At 41.7% G+C, this 21,794-nt stretch overlaps 1 protein-coding gene across 3 annotated transcripts in view; it reads left to right on the top strand.

Moving 5' to 3' along the window:
* ALKBH8 (alkB homolog 8, tRNA methyltransferase) overlaps positions 1–17,774 on the top strand; it is a 53,861-nt gene extending 36,087 nt beyond the window's left edge. For all 3 annotated transcript variants that reach the window (XM_031049613.2, XM_031049612.2, XM_005149732.4), the window contains exons 8-12: positions 3,200–3,306; positions 6,786–6,940; positions 7,755–8,020; positions 16,256–16,405; positions 17,082–17,774. In XM_031049613.2, coding sequence (XP_030905473.2) covers positions 3,200–3,306; positions 6,786–6,940; positions 7,755–8,020; positions 16,256–16,405; positions 17,082–17,651 — 1,248 coding nt within the window. In that variant the 3' untranslated portion in view covers positions 17,652–17,774. The remainder of the gene's footprint in view (positions 1–3,199; positions 3,307–6,785; positions 6,941–7,754; positions 8,021–16,255; positions 16,406–17,081) is intronic.
* Positions 17,775–21,794: the final 4,020 nt, after the last annotated feature.

The following is a 21,794-nucleotide window of genomic DNA, read 5'->3' as shown; positions in this document are numbered from 1 at the left end:
AACCAAGAGTCTTGGGCCCCCCTGCCCTCTAGGGCTATATCCCATGGAACCTTGCTAAGCAGGTTCCAGAAGAGGCCAAAGTCTGCTCTCTTGAAGTCCAGGGCAGTGAGCTTGCTGCACGCTCTTCTCACTGTCCTGAGGACCTCGAATTCGACCATCTCGTGATCACTGCATCCAAGACTTCCCTGGAGAGTCACATTTCCAACGAGCTCTTCCCTGTTGGTGAGCACGAGGTCAAGCAGGGCACCTCTCCTCATCGGCTCCTCTATTGCTTGCAGAAGGAAGTTGTCTTCCACACAATCGAGAAACCTCCTGGATTGTTTGTGCCGGGCCATACCGTCGCCCCAGCAGATGTCAGGGTGGTTGAAGTCCCCCATGAGAACAAGGGCCTGCGAGTGTGAGGCTTTTTCTATTTGTCTGTAGAGTTCTTCATCCACAGGTTCCTCTTGATCAGGCAGTCTGTAACATATCCCCACAGTAATGTGTCCCGTCACCGATTTCCCCTTAACCCTGACCCACAAACTTTCTGTTAACTGATCACCTGTCCCCAGACAGAGTTCCATACTCTCCAGCCTATCCCTAACATAAAGGGCAACTCCCCCTCCCCTCCTACTGGGTCTTTTCTAAAAAGCCTACCTTCCATTCCAACACTCCAGTCAAAGGAGCCATCCCACCATGTTTCTGTGATGCCTATTATATCATAGCCCCGTAGATGTGCCCACTGCCACTTTTGCCTGAAAATCCAGCTACCAAGGATAGTTTTGTGGCCTCTCATTCCCAACATGCTGCTTGTTATAGTGCAGTCTGTACTTCTGCTGGTTTGGATACATGGTGTTAACAGGACAGGATTTGAGGAGCATCTTCTGTGAAGAGACTCTGAGGCCGTAGAGTTGATGAGGGAAGAGGAATTGGGGATGTGTGAGGTAAAGCTGCAGAGAAGGCAGGGGAGCTGGAGGAACTGTTTCCCACTGCTTCATGTAGTGTCACCAGCCTGGTGTGCAGAAATGAAAGGGAGTGAGGCCCTCATGTGGTCACTGTGGGAAGATGGGGACTGGAAGTGTAGGGGACCTCACAGAAGTCTCCTCATTGACTCTTTGAGAAAGTGTGGTTCCTGAACAACATCCGCAAGAGTCGAGCTTTGTAGCTACTACTGACCCAGAAAGAGGGGCAGTGGGGTGACTGAGCTTCCAGGAAGGAATTGTTCAGTCTCATGTTCAGTTTATTCTGAAGAACCCAGTCTCTATATTGTCCCCTCACACTTGTCCCCCAGTGACAGTGAGCCAGAGAGGCAAAAGACAGGCTGAGATGTCATCTCACCCATTTCATCCAGCCACTTCCCTCCCTGCTTCTTTTCATGTATTTTCTTTCCTTATGTGCTGGTGTTGATTAGTTACCTTCTGGTTTCTTTGCCTTGCCAGATAGCTACATCTTTTTACAGAGGCTTGCACTTAGTTGTGCCTTGTGGCACAGCCTCCTCATCAGATCTGTGGAGCCACTGTGTTTTCTCCTCCTTCACTCCATGCTTCTTGGAGGATACCTAGAAGAAATTGTGAAGTGCAAGGGGAAGAGTATATTAGCAAGTGGCTGCTATTCATCTATTTATGTAGCTATTGAAGTGTTTCATAATCATTAATCAGAGCTTATAGGTAGGCTTTATTCCTGTTTTGCCATCTCTCTTCCCCTTTCAGCCCCACTGTTTGTCACCCTCGTCATTTCTTGCCTTAAATTTAGATAGCTCAACAGGAGAAGCTGTGTCACTCTGTGTGGGTGGTATTACAGCGTAAATAGGGTTGGGTTTTTTTTTCCTAAAAATGTAAATGCCATTGTAGTTTGCTTCAGTGTGTACAGCATTAAATAGTGAATGTTCGAAGTGGTAATTTTTAGTGTTTAAAAGTCGTGCTTATTCAGTCTCTGTCTTGCTGTTTTTTTGTGCTGAATCATTACACCAATGTTTTGTCTTTGTTAAAAGCATCTGTATGCAGGAGCAGAACTGCTTAATTCATTTCAGTCTGGCATAGTGTAGTAAGCCCATTTTTAAGTTGTAAACTTAGTAGGTTACAAGTCAGGTGGCAGCACTTTCATGGTGTTGATTCTCCAGTGTAGCAGGAACTGCTGACTTGAATAGGTTTTGACTAGTTTTCTTTTATGATAAATCTTCTGTAACTCACTTGGTGTGTTTATTATTTTCCACAGCGAGAGTTTCTCTCATTTGGGAAATGTGAAAGGATAACATTCCTAGCCCAAGCAGAAGCAAAATGTAGCACTGCCATCTGGGCTGTGAAATTGGAATAAAGCTGAAAGTGCTACCTTGGTATATTGCCATCGCTAGAAGCTGGGTGACAAATAATAAAAGGATGGTCTGGTAGTTGGCATCTTAGTCAGGATCTTGGGAGACTGCATGTGCTTGCTGTGCTGTAAACCTCCAAAAATGTAGGCAGGTTGGAAATTACTTCTCTCACCCATTCCTGGTAATCTGAATGTTATGCATCTAAGCTATGTTAGTTGTCTGAGCTCAATCTGCTGTGAATGGATAGGCATTTCCAGAGGGCATAAGGGTCATTCCACTTCACTTAGCTCTAGGATAGGATGAGTCACTCTGGGGAGATGTTTGTCTCCCTGCATAGACTTAACAAAAAGACAGCAGCTGACTGCTTTAGCCCAGGTACCTGCCTTTCAGGTGTCTGAGTTACAGCAAATGAGCCCTTTTTTCCTTTGATGCAATTGCCTTTAGCTGAGGGGTAGTAATCCTTTCCTCCCTCACAGGTATATGGTACACACAGAGGTTAAATCATAGAATCATAGAATAGTTAGGTTTGGAAGGGACCTTAAGATCATCTAGTTCCAACCCCCCTGCCATGGGCAGGGACACCTCACTAAACCATGTCACCCAAGGCTACTGTGTACTCACAAGGAAAGTTGTTACTGTTAAAAAGAAAAAAAATAGTATTTTAATTATTTATACACATGTATAGATAATTAACATGTCTCAGATTTTCTAACACAGTGCTAAAAAGGAGAGATCTTATGGACAGAAACCTAGAGATTTTTGCATCCTTAGGAAATATATATCTGTTTCACGGCAATATTCTGATGGACATGTTAAAGAGACAAAGAAAGCTAGGATTTGTGAATGCCTGGCATGTATATGAAGCTCTGTAGGTCATGCTTGTTCATGGTGGCTGATGTTGTTTCTTTTTAGATTGTGATGGATTTCAAACACCCTGATGGCCGTACAGTGGCAATTATGCTGCCCCGATGCAGTTTATTGGTGATGGCTGGAGAATCCAGATACTTGTGGACACATGGGTATGTGTAAGAGTCCTTGCACTGCTGATAGGAGAATAGTGTATGTTGTTTGCTTTGTTAATGACACTGTTTTTTAAATTGCTCTGAAAGAAATCAAGTAAAATTTTATAATAAATATACAAATTCATTCCTTTGCTCAGGTTAAACTGAGAAAATTGAGGATTTTAGGAAGTTAATTGCCAGTCCCTAAGCTCGTTTCCTGCTGCTGTCACAAGTGAAGTTTTGCTCAGAAATTGCTGTCACATCTGCACTGTGAAAGTACTCAATGAGTCTGAGCTGGCAAAGAATTGATTGTAGTGCAATTAGTTTTGCCATTTCCTTTCTTTTCAGCCCACAGCTTTTCCTGTTGGATCAGGTACGCCAAAGGCTTTAGAGAAGAGCTGCTTTAGGGACACTTTTAATTACTGATAAGGCTGTATTGTACTGAGTGTGTTTGGGTTTTTTAAAATATGTCTTGAGGCTTTGCTTATTGTAGAGTTTAAATACATGCTTTTTAAATCATGTAGCACTGGGAGCTACCTACAATAGGAGTGCTGACATTGGCAAAAAAGCTAAAACCTTGGCAAGCTCTGTGAGTGACAGCAGTCACTCTCCTGTACTTCAGGAGAGTATAGAAACCTTCATGTTTGACAGAAATGCCCATGGTAAATGTTTCTTCCTTTGTTTGACCCAAGCTGTCACTGGATGCAGCAGTCAATTGGAGACACTAATTACATTCTGTGTAAATTAAACATCAAATCCTTTTATTGGCAGAAGATTTTCTGCCTTTTAATTTTGTGGATAATTTGTATTGTGAAGAAGGGTGAATTTGAACTCCCCAATGACTTTTACGTTGTTAATTTTTACAGAGGGGTTATACCACCTGTATATTCCCTCATTAGATGAAATACCTGTACAAAGCAAGTGGTCCTTGTGATGTGCATCATTATAGAGGCACAAGGCAGTGAAGTCCTTTGTTTTCTGGTATACAAGACTGAACACTGATATCAGTGTTATAAGCTACTTATTTTATCCTGTCAAATACTGCCTTTTGGAAAGGTCATTTGCAACTTAGTGCAGTTTCCACCTCATTGTTGTTGCCAGGGGAGCTGGAGGCCAGTCCCCAGCCCTGGGCATCAGGCAGCTTTATGGGGCCTGGCTGGGATGTCAGCCTGGGGGGCAGTGGGGCAGTGGCTGTGCACAGACAGAGCTGTGGTTGGGGCTGGCCCAGAAAGACAGCCTCTGTTTAAAAGCAGCTCAAGTGAAAGAAGGGGTGGCCCTTGCTTGAGGCCCCTGCTGTCTTTATAACAGCTTTCTCCAAGATCACCAGCTCTGCTATTCCTAAGCTGGCCCTGGGCGGACAAACTTCCAAGAGGAGAGATTCATGCAGAACACTTGCAGTACTTGCCAGCAGGTGTTCAAGTTGGGGCAGTATAACCTGCCTTCTAACAACTGGAATGAGATCATTACTTGTACCTTCAAGTGGTAGTTGTCTTTTGAGAACCAGTGACATAAACTAGATTTGAAATGATGATCCTAGATCTTTCTACTCATGTGTAAGTTCCTGTCCCAGTGCTAATCCACCTTTCCTACAAATAGCTTTTCTGTATATTTTTAAAAGCAATAGTGTGTCAGTATACTCAGCTGAAGTAAGCTTTCCATCATGCCGTGAGGCATCCTATTGTAATCCACAAGATTAATCATCCAGTGGGTACAATTAATTCACTTACACACATAATGTCAGGATGCATTTAAGATCACTTGTGATGTCTTTTATCTGCTCCTCAGAAGTCCAAATAGAGAACAAAAGATTCAGTTTTGGAATTATTCTGGAGAATAGAGAACCTGCAAACTCAGTATTTGAAGTTCTGTAGAGGGACTTTTGGGCATCCTCAGCTGATTAATTCATCATAGCTTCATTATCTGCCATGAACGAGGCAATTCTTTATTAGATCTCATTCTTTCCATGGCTGACTTCGGGAGATTTCCTTTCTCGGGGCTGCTCCATGTCTCCCTTTTGCAACATTTAGATAGAGCATCGATATGCTACTTCCTGATTTCCAGACAGAAAGGACCTGCACACTTTCTCCCTGTGGCTGGGTTAGAGATCAGTTTCCCTGCAGTAGGAAAGATGGCTTACAGATAAGTACAGTAATGCTGATCAGGCTGCAAGCTGCCTCTCAGCATTTGGATCATTCTTCTTGGTTAAGTACAGCCACTGGTCAGCAGTTTCATGTGACCTGCAGAAAGATTCCAGGAGAAATCTGAGATAAGTGCTCTGCTTTATTAAAAGATATAAAAGACACTTCCCCCGTGCCCCAACTTCCCTTTTAGCTCATCCTATAAGGGTTAAACTCGGCTAACCAATGGGGAAGTCAGTTTTATAGTGAGAGCTTGTCCTGTTGAGGGTCAGGTACTTTGTGCCTGACTCCCAGAGTCAGCAGTTCTGAAGGGGCTTCACTGAGAGGCCAGTTCCTTTGAGATGTTTTTTCTTGAGGAATCTTCAGCATTAGTCTCCTTGATGACATAAGTTCAAGAAGTGCTTCAGTGCGACAGTAACAGCTTTGAAGTGCTAAGCTGTTTCCCTGATGAGTTTTCATTTTGTCCCAACAGTATTTACTTTTTCCCATGTGCAAGTGATGAGAAGCTACATGTGGGTGCAGCTGTTTCTCTTCTCTCGTGTTTCACACTGTACTTTGTCTTTTTCCTTTTCTCAGTTTTGAGAGAGATTCATTTGTCGAGCTATTAAAAATTCCTGGGTTTGGTACTTCTATGTAAAACTTTTAATAAAATTATTTGAAACTTTTGTCACCCAGGAAAGTTCCAAATCACTTTTGTCTTGTGAATTTTGTCCTGCAAACTGCTTTTCTGTTCCATTAAGATCTGTGCCACATCCCAAAGTAGCTTAAGCACCTCTGTTCCCAATTTGCTTGATTGATTTTGGTCAAGAAAGCTCTACAGCAAAGTTTGTCCCTTTAGGCATTTCAGCAAATCTCCTGGAGTGCTGCATTCTTCGCATCTTCTGTTGTCAGTAAATGGAAAAGGCATTCTGTTGCAAAGCAGAATTCACTGGAGAGGCCTATTTGAAACAAGAAACTTCAGTCTGCTAATGTAGAGCTCAGTCAGTTCTATGCTTCTATACCCACAGCCACCATTTCTAGTAGTGTATCTTTAGCAAATATATGTTTTTGTAGAAAACAAATATTAAAAAAGTCCTAGGAAAATAAACAGTCAAACTTTTATGGAAGGAAAGGAAGGGAGGGAAATGTAATTACTTGCAATCAAATAACACTTTAATTAACATCATTAGTTTCTGCCAGCTCTTTTTTTTTTCATCTGAAATGGAATTAAGTTGAAAACTGAAAAGCAGCCGTATATTAAATAGTGTTATAATCACATATGTCACAGTGTGTAAGAATTGCTGCCTTATAATGATGGATTGGATTCTTTTTTCTGATGCAAATTGAATTATTCTTTTATTTCGTGTTACTTTGTTTTAGGATTACACCTCGAAAATATGATGTCATTCAAGCATCTGAGCTTGGGCAGAAAGTTGGAACAATCACTGCTAATGCTGGAGATTTAACACTGAATCGAAGAGAAACAAGGACATCATTTACATTCAGGAAAGTGAGGAGAAGCCCTTGCAATTGCAGTAAGTGTCTTGAGGAGATCTTCAAGTCAAAATTATTATTTATTGCCAATATGTAAGCATTTTATTAGCCAACCAGTTTACCCCTGTGGGTGTTTTTGGCAGTCATGATAGCCATTCCTGAACAGCTCGAGGTTAGGCATATTATATCATTGGAGTTGATTGCATCTGTATGATTGCTCTATACAGAAAGGCATTTGGCTTGCTCCAGAGCTGGGCAAGTAATTTGGTATCTTGCATTTCTGCGGGGACCTCAAGTTCTGCAGTCATGCAACAGAATAGAAATAGCTACTATTCTTCATGTTCCAGTCAGTTTTAGTTGTTTTTATGCGAAGAAGACTTCAATTTTGTGAAATTAAGTACATTAGAGAAGGAGAAGCAATCAGATCTGCAGTGATAGAGCCATGTAAATGCCTTAGGGCAGGACAGAATGTAGGAGATAGGTGGCTCAATGATTACATGGAATTGAGGTCCATTTGTGCCTTCAGAAGAGAATTTCAGAGGCTGAACTGCAGCAATGTCATGATCTTTGTTATTATAGGCACCATCTGAGTTTTGAAAACATAAACCTTGTTAACTTAGCAGGATGATTGATCACTGCAAGTAGCCTGTGGTACATATGGGCAGGCTGCTTGTTCTAAAGAAACCAAACACTTTTGCAGTTCATCCTGCATTTAAGTTTTTAAAAGGTAAAGGAGGAATGAAGCATTTTTTTCATTTTAATGTTTCACTTTTAATTTTATTTTGCTAAATAAGTTTAATCAACAAGGAATCACTTTAACAAAGTATTTTTTTGTGCATCTGTTGCTATATCTAGTTTACCCATCTGTTTGTGACAGCCAGAAAGGACCACAAAGCCGGGTACAACCTTCATTTCCTCACAATGAGATGCAGGCCTCTAAGCTGGAGCAAGAATATGTACACAAGGTGTATGAAGAGATAGCCACACACTTCAGCAGTACTAGGCATAGCCCATGGCCCCGAATTGTGGAGTTTCTCAGGTCCCTACCAAAAGGCTCAATAGTGGCTGATGTTGGTTGTGGCAATGGGAAGTATCTAGGCATCAATGAGGACTTATACATGGTAAGTAGTAGCTACTGTCCTTTGTTTGCATTGGTACTAGTGTTTATTCCATGCTGGAGCTTCACTTGTGGGAAGAGTGCCAGGAACAGAAAGCTGTTTCCTAACCCAAGATCAGTTACCAGTTGTGTTAGGTTTTCACATCCATTCACTATGTGCAATTACCCTTCTTTTTTCAAAGCCACTTTTGCTTTGCAGATGAAAGTATGTTAATTGAAAAAAAAAAAGTAATGGGTGTTCTGGATTGAAAATTTGTAATGGATGCTTTAGCCTTTTATGTTGAACTTATTACAAGGGAAAATGGATGAACAGTTTGAATGCTTCCCACTAGTTTTTCACTTGACTGGTGGGTGAGAAATGCAATGTACATGCCCCTGAAATCTCCAGCAGCACTACTTTTCATGTATCCTCTCCAATTCCCTTCTGTCTGGTGGTGAGGCTCATCTGTGAATGATGTGTTTGGCTGTCCCACCTCTGACTCTGTGCATAGGCCCAGTAAATATGACAACATAAAATTCATGGGGGACTCTCAACTTCAGCACAGATTTGTGGCCTTTCTCTCTCTCTCTTCACTTTTAGACAGTTCTGATGTCATTCTTGCTGATGTTGCTGTCACATTCACTGCCTCAGTCTGTACTTACAGCAGTTTTACTTCTTTCCTATCAGAGAGGTAGGAAGCACATGCAAATATGAACCAAGAGATAGTTTTTATTGCAAATATTTCAAAGAATTTTTTGCAAGGACCAAACTTCACAATTTTTTTTTTTTACCCAAAATATATCTGAGAGGTTTGTGTTATGATATCAGCTCTCCCCTGTTCTAGGATTGTCTCAATCTTTCATGTTCTTGTCCTGTTCTTGTACTGTGAAACACTTTGAAATCCACCAGGCTTGAAAACTTCTGTGTAAGGCAAAACATTCATTATTAATAATAAAAGTCAGACTTGTTTGTCTGTCTCAGGAATTTCTGTCCTGCTGTTTATATTCCACTATAAACCATAAGTTTTATATGGCTAATACAGCCTTGTCTGTATTAGTAATGGATTTATTTCCATTACTGTTCTTATAAGCTAGAACAAAATCAACTGATTTATAAAGTAGGCATGCCGATGCCTGGCTGCTGTAGCCTGAGTATAATTATTAATGTTCAGTACATTCTTTCACTCATTTCTTCTGTGAGAAAAATCAGCAAACCTAACTAGAGAGGAGAAATGTTTATCAGGGAACCATGAAGGTTACTGGGTCCTAGAATGAATTTAGTAAAGTGCTGTTGTGTAGGTTTGTGGTAGGCTTCGAAGGTGAAATCTCTAAGATGTTGTGTTCAGCAGTTACCAGCACCAGCCTGTTTTGGGAGCCCACTATTAACCAACTAAAGGAAAGAAAGATCTACTGGGAGTCGGAGGAAAAGCAGCCCCTCTCCTCTGTTACTTTAGGAGTTACCTTATTTCATAGGTACCTGCAGGAGAAGTCCAAAATGTGAAAAGCAACAGTGAAAGGGAGTAAACTTAGAGAAGCAGTTGAGGCAGTTTTATAAACAGGATCTGGGAATAGCTTCATTCAGTTGGCCTTCCTTGATGTTTTATTTCCTGCTGGTGACAGTGAGCTGTTCTTGGTTGGAACTAGAGTCTAGACATTGCATTTGCTTATTTTCACCTGCAAGCCAGAACTGAGTCTCAGGAGGATGGATGTGACTCCTTCTTTGTACTATAATTATTTTTATGTGTCAGCCAAAGCGTGGTTAAAAAGAGTGCATCTGTGTCGTCATTACAAATATTTCAAGCTTTTGACAAGGTATCTCAAGAAGGGAACTGTGTTATTTCCATTTACTGTGAGCCGTGCATAGAGCTGAGGGTGAGGGGTTACAGAACATGCTTTGTATATCAAGTAAACTGATAAGAGTAGTGCTCCCTAGAAGCAGGGCATTGGTTTCCTCCCTCATTTACTCTTCTTGACTTGGGGACATAAAATCAGGGAGAAACTTAACTACTGCAGCCTTTCCCTCACAGCAGTTGCTGTGGTTCTTGGTAAGTTTTTATGCACAGTGCACTGGAGCTCTTAGCCTGGGCCCCGCTGGGAAAGAAGCAATAAAGCAGTGCTGTGAAATTAGGAGTTATTTAGGGGTGGAAGAGCACTGTTAGTATAGATATGTAGCTCGGAGTGTTTTGACTCAGAAATACTGAAAACTTGAGGCAAGTACTTCCTGGAGGCAAGCAATGTGCTCTAAAGGCTACTATACTTTTTTAGATAGGATACTTTAAGTAGCAGCACTAATGATAGTAGATCAAAGCTAAGGTAGCTCGTTTGATGGTTTTCATCTTCAGGCACTGTCTGAAAATGTCTCCACTGTGGCCTATACTATTGTATTTGCTTCAGTTTCTTTGGATGATTATACATAGCCTGATCTACTTGAGTGCTGTTGTGTGACAATGAAATGCATGTTAAGTCCATCTACACTCAATGAAAATGACAGCACTGTAATGGCTGCATTTATCTGACACAGTGAAAGAGCAGCAATTTCATGACAAATTCAGATTGAGTGCGGATGGAATCAAAGTCTGATGTAATTAGGACAAAGACTGGAGAAAGATTGAATTTAATAAAGTTTCAGATTACTTTTTCTTTTTTCTGTCACATCCAGCTTTTTTATTGAGTGAATGCAAAAGAGAAAATGGTTTTGTGGCTGCTTTTATACAGTCCCTTTCCCACCCAACCACATTTGGGAAATTGTTTTAACACTTTATTTAAATTATTTTATACTTAAGTGAATTTAAGTGATTAATATTCATATCTATAAGCAGGACTTTTACAGAATGCTAAGGTTCAGCCTTACCCATCCCCCCATCACCACAAGGGTTTTATTCCAGAGGCAGTTGACATCATTGCAATATATCTCATCAATTTTTATGAGCTTTAGCTCTGTCTCCCAGTTTCCAGCCTTCAGTAGGTGTGGTGGTGTGTAAATCCCCACAGGAACATTCAGCATCCTTACAGTGCCAGGGTGTGAGTGAAGGACATTGAAGCCTTCCAGTTTTATGGTTTACATTTTTAATTGAACTGGTAAACTGATGGGAAATCCAGTTACAACTTAAAATGCCATTGGGTAGGTATTTTTTTCTTTATCTATGTAAAGAAATTACTCTTTGTTGTCAGAGTACTGATGCTAGGAATAAAAGGGATGGCATGGCAGGAACCAAAATGGTTTGCTTTAATATAGACATTTCTCTCTGTAATATGTCCCATTCGATGGTAATCAGTAATGTAGCTTGTATTTCACATGACCTTGTAAGACACCCTTTTGCTGTGAGATACGCATCTTCATTTTCTTCATTGTACTAAACTGGGATCCACTGCAACTGCATGCAGGTTTGATTTTGTCAGGATGTGGGGAAGAGGGAAGGTGAATATTTGCTGCAGTATGGTTGCACAGTGGTGGGGGTTTTAGTGTCACTGGGTCCCTGTTGACTGAGAACAGATTCCTATCCAGAGGACTTACTAGTAGTGAGTAAAAAGCAGGAAGGACAAAACTAATTGGTAAAGGTACACCTGGAGCAAGTTCACTTGCTTTTAGGAATCAGAGGGCAAAGCAGAAGAACCATTCCTGCCCTTTTCTCTCAATAAATTGGAGCTGTTGAAATAATGGAAGATGTGGAAAAAGAGCTTAGAAGGAACTGGGCAACAGCAGCACAAAACCAGAATGAACACTGACTTGCTCAGCTTTGTTCTGATGCTTTATTATTGAGAAATGAACTTCAGGTTTTAGCCATAGCAGTTCCACAGACGCCCTGACTGTATGCAATTGCAAAGCAAAACACTACGTGAAAGGAATGCTAAAGGCCTGACTCAGACCAACTGGAGCAAGGAGATTCGTTTGTCTTGCTGTGGCTGTGCTGGTGTCTCTTTTTCTACATATGTCTGTGTTTGCTGGAATGTAATTTGATTCCTTGAGGCTCTTATGCTATTAGTTATAGCTGAGGTGTTTCTCTAGGGAGCCACAGAATTCTATTTGGCGGCTGGATTTCAGAATTAGATGTCGTTTTCTTCATCAGTTTTTAATGTGCTGAATCAATCAAGTTTCCAGATACTTAAATGAACTAATTCTACAAGGTAGAGTTAGTTATAATGAGATAATGTAGGAAAAAAAATATATCATGGTGGGCAGCACTGACCTTTTTAAGGTCTTTTATTTAAGCCTGCAAAAGGATTTATCTCTTGCAGATCTTCAGCACCATTACAAAGCAAACTATTTGGGGCCTTTTGCCCCTAATGATCTATTCCAAAACACTGCATGAGAGAGATTGTATGAAACTTAGTTTAGTTACTCCTGACTGAAACAGTGGAGGTGAAAGTGCCTGGAAATGCAAAGGAGCAGGATGGGGTATCTGCTTGTGTTATCCCATTCTCAGGAAGCCAGCACAGAGCTGCTGCAAACTCAGACAAACCACAGGTGTTATGTTTGTTTCTCCCTTCCCTTATCCTCCTTGTATCTTGGTCTTTTTTGATACTTGTTAATCTAAAGATTTGTGTTACCCAGCACGCTAAGGAGGGAGTGCTGTATGCCAGGATGATGACATGCTTTTGCCTTTTCTGTAAGTTTTGTGTTTGCTGGGGTTATAGATGCAGAGTGACAGGCCTCCATACTAATACAGATCTCCTGACTTAAAAGTTGATACAAGAGTCAGGTGTAGTAAATGTTTATCCAGGTACATTTTTAACAGGGCTTTCAGGCACTGACTTTCATTGTAAGTGGATTTTGAGCCCCAGTACATTCACCAGTGGCCACTCTGGAGCTCCTGTGAGCCATTATCCACATCACAGAAAAGCAGTGAAGAGAGGGATGGAGGTACTCCCCAAAAAGGCAGGGATGTGGGAATGGCTGCCTGGAGTAAATTACAAGAAATGTGGGAAGCTACCCTCCTTTGGGGAAATACTAAAAGGTGTAGAGCAAGTTACGGGGAGGTGGACCCGCTAAAAAGTAGATTCAGCTGAATAGTAAACAGTGCTATTTGAGATACACATAAGAAATTAGGGGGGTTGAACAAGGAATTTGATTTGGAAAACTGGGATAAGGAGAACAGGTATAATTACATATAATTTGGAAAACAGGCATAAGGAATGATTGAGAGGACTTACAGATAATAAGAAACAGGGAACCTTAAAATGTATGGCTGACCAGGAGGTGGTACTTGATTCTCTTGGTTTTGGACAATGAACTAACAAAAATTGCCTACCTTCCTCCACTCTTCGCCACTATGCTGTGCTGAGCATCAACATCAGAGTTACAAACTGGCAAAAATTAAAAGCATTTCAGTTGTATTTTGAGATTTAAAAATAAAGTTTTGATTACATGTTTAATTAGATAAAAATAATTCTGCTCTAAATTAAAAAAGTCCCTTGAACCATTTTCTGTAAATGAAGCTTCATCACATCAAAGCTTCTGTGAGCTTCAGAATGCAGAAATCAGTAGCAGTTGTGAAAAGCCGAGTTTAGGGTCTCTGCCCCAATTTGGTGTACTTGTAAGAATGGCAGGCTCATTTTCCAGCTGTAAGCTGGCACTGCGCCACCAAAGTTAGCTGCTTCCTGCTAGTTTGTTTTCTAAGTGACTGAAACCAATGTATTTTGTTTTTTAATGAATCCATGTTTCTTGTAAACTAGAAAATACAGGAATGTGGTGATAATTCCTTTAAAATATTCAGAGATAATTCTAGTGAGGACGGTACATTTACTTAGCTTCAGCACCAGGCAGATCTGCAGTGACTCCTTGTGTTCAGCACTTATGCATACATGCATAGCACCTATTTTGATGTTTACATTGAAACTATGTTAAGTTTTAGCTTAATACGCCTATTTTAGAGCAGCTGAATGTTCAAAGTGATCCATTTTAAGATCATCATTTCCACCATAAAACCGAATCTTTTTGCTTTGGATGCAGCATCACTTTAATAAGTCTGACAATACAAGTAAGCCTGACTTCGTAATTATTTCATATAATTTAGATGCAAATGAGGAGCTCACATTCTGGCAGCCATGCCTTTGTTCTCATTCTCAGTTCATTGGATTTCATCAACATGCAGTGTAGTCCTCTTCAAGGTCATTTTGGGAGGGGGTGATTGAGTTCCTTTATCCAGCCTGTTTTTACTATAGATGCACAGGGCCAAAGCAGTTCTCTGTGGGAAAGCTTGTTGTCACTGGAAGTTGCAAATATTCCTCTCCATTGTGCCAGCAGTGAATTCAGTCCTCTGAGTTTTACTAAATACTGAATGCTAATGTCTTAATTGCTGAAGTAGTTGAAGGCACTGGTAATGAGGTGTGGAATCTCTAACATACAAGTTGTCACCTAAATCCCATTCCATCATGCGAATAATTAAAAGATGCCTCAGTTGGCTTCCGGTGTGAAATGACACGGATATATGTTTTCTTCCAAATAAACAAGAGTATCCTTTTTTTAATTAATAAATAACACTACTTGCTCAGTGCTTCAGTAAACACAGAGAAGCCAAGGAATAAATGGGAAGAAGGCAGTGCTAGGATTAATCTTACCAGGTGTGTTTAATGCTAATTGGCGGGACAATATTTGCATATTCATAGTACTGCTTTTCTGAAGGATTATCTTGGGTTGTCAGATTGGCATTTTCACAACTGTTTCATTTTCTTTGGACCAGAAGTCAGGGACTTGACTAGAAAGCAGCTAACCTGGAAGCTTTCAGGACATATGACTAGAACAGAATCCGGGTTTTCTGCAAAGCTGTGATGGAAGACTAAAAGCTAAAATTATTTGGACTGGTAACATGAAAAGTTATAATGGAAAATAAACATATTTTCATTAATCATTGCAAACCAGAATTTTTATTTTAGCAGTACTGTTTGTCTCTGCTGGGTTGATTTACCAGAGCAAGTTGGAATCATAGAATCATAGAATAGTTAGGGTTGGAAAGGACCTTAAGATCATCTAGTTCCAACCCCCCTGCCATGGGCAGGGACACCTTGCACTAAACCATGCCACCCAAGGCTCTGTCCAACCTGGTCTTGAACACTGCTGGGGATGGAGCATTCACAACTTCCTTGGGCAACCCATTCCAGTGCTTCACCACCCTTACAATAAGGAACTTTTCCCTTATATCCAATCTAACTTCCCCTGTTTAAGTTTTAACCCATTACCCCTTGTCCTGTCTCTGCAGTCCCTAATGAAGAGTCCCTCCTCACCACCCTTATAGGCCCCTTCAGATACTGGAAGGATGTTATGAAGTTGTTTGCTGTTCATCTTGCATCAAGTATTCTTTCTGTGTCAAATGCAGTAAACATTGTCATCAGTAAATATTTAGGATTCTGAATCTGTTTTCTGCTGTCTGCCTATTGCTGATCATATATCAAATAAATTCAGTATTGTCATGCAAGCTGAGTTCTGTATATATCTTGTTAGCAGGGCTTTGGTTTGAGTATTCATTGTGTGTGATGGAAATGAAAATGAGGGTGGTACATACCCCACTCTTTGTTCAGTTTGGATTTAGTGGGTTTATGCAAGCATGTAAAACAACCTTCTCACCATCTTTGGCCTGGACACTGGCAAGGTTCAAAGGGGAAAAAAAAGAAATGTCTTATGAGGTGTTCTGGAGTGGTTTCTAGGGGTCATTTGATTGCCGCTATACAGGACCTCAGAAAATAATACTGTGCTTACATCCTTGTGGGTTGTGATACTGAGGCAAACAGGGGCACTTCTTTACTTATACTGCAGTGGTGAAACTGTGCCATATACTGCAGTGATGCCACCAAAGTCACCAGATTGTCCTTTGAAGTTGCACATGCAGCTTTTGTGAGTTCAGTATTTGGCTGTTTCAAATGTTGTCAGGTTACAAAGGGCAACTGGAAGGAAAAGAAAATGCTGAGTTTAGGTCACCTCTTGTTTTTCTGGTTTCAGGATACCTTAAGAGACAGCTTTGAGAGGCTGGGTTGAAACCTGTTCTGTCTTAAGCTGGTTCAAAATCAGGGTGCTCCAATGAGCTGTCTAATACCCAGTCTGCCACCTTTGTTTTAAAGCATCAGGGTTTTTACTTTTTGTTCACACCTGGGAACCATATATGACTCTTAAAGCCATTTTCTCACACTTGCTCTTGTTTTTATTTTAAACTGTGTTACCTCAGTAGGAGACTGTGATGACTCTATTACTGTAAGCATCAAGTGAAAATCATTTTCCAGTCTTGTAATTATCCTCTTACGAAAAACCTAATGAAACACTTTGTTATAGGTTGGCTGTGACCGCAGCAAAAACCTGGTGGATATTTGTGGAGAGAAAAATCTGGAGGCTTTTGTCTGCGATGCGCTGTCAGTGCCAATGCGCAGTGGTTCTTGTGATGCCTGCATCTCGATTGCTGTAATCCACCATTTCTCAACAGTGGTAAGTCACCCCTCTCTGTGCTCCACTATACTGTTTTATGGCTGTGCACAGCTACTAATTCTACTAAAAACTGCTGGTTTGGGCTCATGAAAGCAAAAGGGAAGAAAAAAATGAGGAAAAATCAAAGGTTTGCTTTTGGTATAAACAGTTGTCAGAGCAGAGTTACGCTGCTGTGCTGCTGCTTCTTAAGACTTCACATTCTTTTCTTGCTTGGTAGATGCCCTTTGATCTAGGTGCTTGTGTTTTATTTTTATCTGCTCACAATTAATGTCACTAGAGAAGGGGGCTCTGCTTTGACAATCAGAGGTATGTTCATCACAGCTCAGATTTTAAGCAGATCTCGTATGTGTTTTGTTTTTTTTCTCTCTGCCTTTGTTGTCCATCTTCAAATGGACAGTACTCACTAGTCTACTTTATCTCTGGGCTGTGTAAGCTTCTCTTGGCAGGAACTGTTCTGTTGTAACAAGCTTCTAGACTATGGAGTTCTGGACTTGTGCTTAGGAAAATGGCCTGGCTTGCTCCTCTTGATGGATTATGCTATGAATTAAAATGAACAGTGGAAAAAAGTTCCTCTAATTTTTATTGTATCTTGGGGAGGACAGTAAGGCAGAGTTGCTACCATTCTGTTCTCCTGTCTTTTACATACTAGCTTCATATTTCCACTTTGCCTTTGTAGGAGAGGAGACTGGCTACTATCCGTGAACTAGCCCGGCTTCTGAGACCTGGTGGAACAGCACTCATTTATGTCTGGGCAATGGAACAAGAATACAAAAACCAGAAGTCTAAATACCTTAAGGAAAAGAATGGTAGTAAAGACAAAGAGGAGGAAATTAACACTGGCACGGCCCAGAGACCACTCAGTGATCAGCTCTCTGACAGCAGCAGTCAAGACTCAGTGTGTTCTGACCGACTCCTTAGTGATCCAAAGGACAAAGGCTGGGATGCAAAGCCCATAGCAGACTCCACACTGCCCATTCACACTAATCGAACCTCCTTTCACTCTCAGGATTTGCTGGTTCCCTGGCACCTGAAAGGTGGCTCAAAAAAGAAAGGGGAAAGCATGGATACAGGGTTGTTTCCAGTTGGCTGCAAGGAATCACAAGAACTCAGCCCTGTTTTCCACCGCTATTACCATGTGTTCTGTGAAGGGGAACTGGAAGCAGTGTGCAGATCCCTGGATTGTGTGAGGGTTCAAAGGAGTTACTATGATCAGGGAAACTGGTGTGTGGTTCTAGAAAAGTTGTAGCTTGTGGTGTTTCTTCCACTCTATGTGGTGTTTTGTTCGGTTTTTACCATGCGAAGGGTATTTTTAATGCAGGCTGCCTCTTTTAAAATAGCAGAATAAAGATTGTTTATTGACTTAATAACAGTAACTGGTACTGTGTGCATGTTAAATAATGGCCAAACTCAGGTACTTCCTCTGCAGAGTATTTATTTTACTTATGTGAATTACAATGAAGAGGATTAAGTGGGAAAATATTGGCTGTGGAAATCAGTAAGGCCAGGGTTGAGCTTCTGAAAGAAGGCCTGCCTCTCCCTTCTTTTGCTCCAGTTGAATGAACGAATGGCATGTGAAGCAGTTTAACTGAAGAGTCATAATGCTGCCTAAAGTTATATCCTGCCTGTTTTGGTGGGGGTCACAGCTCTCCCTCAGTTCAGAATTTACTGTTTCAGTTGTGGTAGTAGTGATTTCCACAAGGGGAACAGGAAAGCTGCTGAGGACACCAGATCCCTTTTTCTCTTCCTTGACCCTGAAGCACCCACAGCTCATGCTGTCACTCCCCAGATTTCTCTAGCTCTTCACTGTAGTGTTGACAGCTCCTTTGAAGTGTGAGGTTGCCCAGCTGGAATACCCTGACCAGCTCTGCTGAATGCCTGCTCTCCTGTGAGCACAGGGCTCTGTGCCTGTAGCACCAGAGCTCATGGGATGCCAGGGGTGTCAGCACAGATGCCCCTGGAGAAAAACAGTGAAAAGATTAAACTGAAGGCAATCTTGATGCAAATTTTCTGCAGGGTAGTTTCAGCCCTGAAATGTCGGCAGTGGAACAAGTTATATTTATTGTACTTCAGAAGAACAAAGGGCTGGAGTAGAGGGGAAATGATGCTGGGCTGGCTGGCTGACTCACAGTGGCCATTTTTGCCATTGCCTGCAATGACCAGCACAATTTAACACAGCTTCTGTGCTATCAAAGGAGCCTGCCCCCTGCAACGGATTTCCAGAATCGAAGTATAATGAACTGGCTTTTGCAGGGTGAGCAGCTACTGGTGCCTCTGGAACCCAGCACTGCTGGGCTATGCCCTCATTGCCCTTTTCATTGATAATTGCCCATAGTTACAGCAATATCTATGGTATAGGCAGGTCACTGCTGCTGTAACTTATGGCATCTAAACAAGTCCCCATCCTGAATCATGTGGGGACTTGGAGGACAGCTGAATGCACTTGGCCTTCTCCTGCCTGCCTCAGACTTGCAGATTGGAGGAACCTGTGCTGGCACATGTCTCCCAGTCACCATTCCTATTTCATCCTGTCCCAGCCAGCCCAGATGGATTTCAGTAGGTCCTGGTTCTGGAAGGAGGTTCTGGTATGGAGAACACTGGCTTTGGGCAATGTTGATGTGTGGGTTGAATTTGCAGTATGTAACTGAATCAACAGGGGTTTTCCTTCCATTCCTAAGAGCTGTGAGCAAGAGTCTGGTCCAGGAGTGTGTCAGCTCTTCAGAGACATTAGGAGAGTTTGAAAGAACTCTTGACATTCCCCAAGGCCTGGAAATATTATGAAGTATTTATGATTGAAGTCAAAGGAGGCTCAGAGAGGAATCAAGTGGTGAAGGACAAACTTACAAGAGAGGACAGAATGTAGATGTTAACAGAATCTATTGCAGAGGTTTATCAAGGACCTCATTACAACACAGAATTTCCTGCCAGCTGCCCTCTGCAGTACTCATTCCCTTTTACCTCCTGGAAGTGTAATGATCTGAAACTCTTTAAGGTCAACAATTGAATTTAAATGTTACAGGTTTCACAGTGTGGTGGTTTTCGTAATAATTATGTTCCTTTTTGGCCTTATTTAAATAACAAATGTGCTTAAATGGTTATTCACTTGCAATCTAGAAGATAAAGAGAAAGCAGAGCTCTGTATGCCATTTCCTGTGCTATGAATGCCAGTGCCTTTCCTGTGCCAGTTTTCCCTGTGTCCCCATCATCCCTAGTGTGCCTTAGTGCACCCGGGATGGGGAGGTGGGAATTTTTGCTCTGACACAAATATGACCTGTGGTTTAGCACTGGACACATGCAGGCAAACATCTGATGGTGTGCTGGAGGTGGCTCTTTGGGAGTCACTGCCCCTATTCCAGGGACCACCAGGCCACCCCACTTGACCCTCCGTCAGACAGAGGCACTGCACTGTCCTGCCCTGACAAAACAAATATTTCAGAGCATTTGTGGGCTTAAAGCCAGGTATAAACCAATGCAATTTGTTGTCCTGGGGGCAAGCAAAAAAATAAACCTGCAAAGCACTGAGGGCTTCTCTTCATAGATATTCTTCAGGCTGACACTCTGATGCAGTGTTGCCAGTGACAAAACTCCCGAGACCTCAGAGGGGCTGGATTTCTCTGAAAGTGCTCAAGTTCAGCTTATCAGGGAGAGGCTTAGCACAACAGATGGTGAGGGACAAAACAATGTGTTGCTTTGCTGAGTGAGAGCCTCTAAAAGCTGCGTGGAGACCACAGGCTCTCTTCAGAAAGCTTGGAGGACTGGCTTTGGAAGAGTGAGCAAAGATGAACTCTTGTACTGCTCTTCAAGGCTGTATGAAGTCACCAGAGAGGAGAATGCAGTAGGAAAGGCAATCTTCCCTGTTCTGGAAAGTCTCTAACAGTTGTAATATGATGGAAGAATTCTTGATAGATTTATATGTCAGTCCTTGATCAAAACATCAGAATCTACTTAACCTGTTCCTGGTGAAGTTTCCAAATGATCATTCCAAGTCTTTACCAAGCAACAGAAGTCTCAAGTTTGATCCTTGCCTGGTTGTTTTGTTGGGTTTTTTTTCTTCTATTTAGTGTTTGTTTGTTTCTTTTGGGTTTTTTCTTGGTTGTTTTTTTTTTTCCAGAAATATTTCTCTATTTTTAGTGGTTTTTTGAGATCTTTATGTGCACAACAACATCTGTGATGAAACATTTGTGCGTGTTTTTAGTGAAGTTCTGCATATGGAAAAAAGAAGTAATATCCATGTGCAAGAAACAATACAAAAAGCTTTAAACTTTCATTTTAAGTAAATTTTTTGTTTCATAGAATAGTTAGGGTTGGAAAGGACCTCAAGATCATTTGGTTCCAACCCCCCTGCCATGGGCAGGGACACCTCACACTAAACCATATCACCCAAGACTCCATCTAGCCTGGTCTTGAACACTGCTGGGGATGGAGCATTCACAACTTCCTTGGGCAACCCATTCCAGTGCCTCACCACCCTCACAGTAAAGAACTTCTTCCTTGTATCCAACCTGAATTTCCCCTGTTTAAGTTTGAACCTGCTACCCCTTGTCCTATCTCTGCAGGTTATCAAACATGAAAATAAAACACCAATACAGAAAGATCCCATCCCAAGTACTGTCCCTCAAGGCAAGCCAAACTTCATCCTCTGGACTGGCTGGTTAGTCTGGCTTTTCCCATTTTATGTGAATCTGGGAGGGGTCTCAATGTACAGCCTACAATTTTCCTGTGTTACTGGGGTCCATATTTCTGCAAATTCCAAAATTGATTGGGTTAACTCTCCTGCTTTGTCTTCTGTATGCTTTAATAGTACATACCGTCTTGTCCCCTTACTTCTGCCCTTTGTAGTGATGCAGTGAGTAGCTACTGCCTGTCCCACAGCCAGCAAACTCCTTGCTCCCCTCGTTGTATCCGTGTTTCCTTCTGCCTTATTTTGTACACTGTCCGTGGCATGGGCTCTTCATGTTTGTGTAGTGTGAGTGCAGCTGGCTGCTCCTCTCTGCTTGCATTTCACACATGGTTTGGTTCCTCAGGTGTGTTCCTCACTGGAGAAGGCAGACTAAGATGTGTCTTAAGCCACAGATCTATCACTCAGCTATGCTGAAAACTCCATTTGAGATGTCTGCATGGGGAAAAATTCCATGAGATAGGTAGTTTGTAGGAGGAAAGAGGCCTGAGACAGATGAGACTGCCCAAGCCCAAGGTTCTTCTATGGATCCATAGAGATATGTACTGAGGGTCCAGATAGCAGGAGATGGTATTTGACCCCCTCCCAAGCTTTGCTTTGCCTAATCTCTCCATATTTCCTACAAGTATATTGGCATGTTTATAATAAGATTTTTAAGAAGTGACAGCTGAATTACAAACCATCAAGATAGGGAATTCACACATTGCTGCATTA

The sequence above is a fragment of the Melopsittacus undulatus genome, chromosome 2 (genome assembly GCF_012275295.1).
Source record: "Melopsittacus undulatus isolate bMelUnd1 chromosome 2, bMelUnd1.mat.Z, whole genome shotgun sequence".
Classification (NCBI taxonomy): Eukaryota; Metazoa; Chordata; class Aves; order Psittaciformes; family Psittaculidae; genus Melopsittacus; species Melopsittacus undulatus.
The sequence above is the reverse complement of the archived record's forward strand: the minus strand, read 5'-3'. Positions and strand labels throughout refer to the sequence as shown.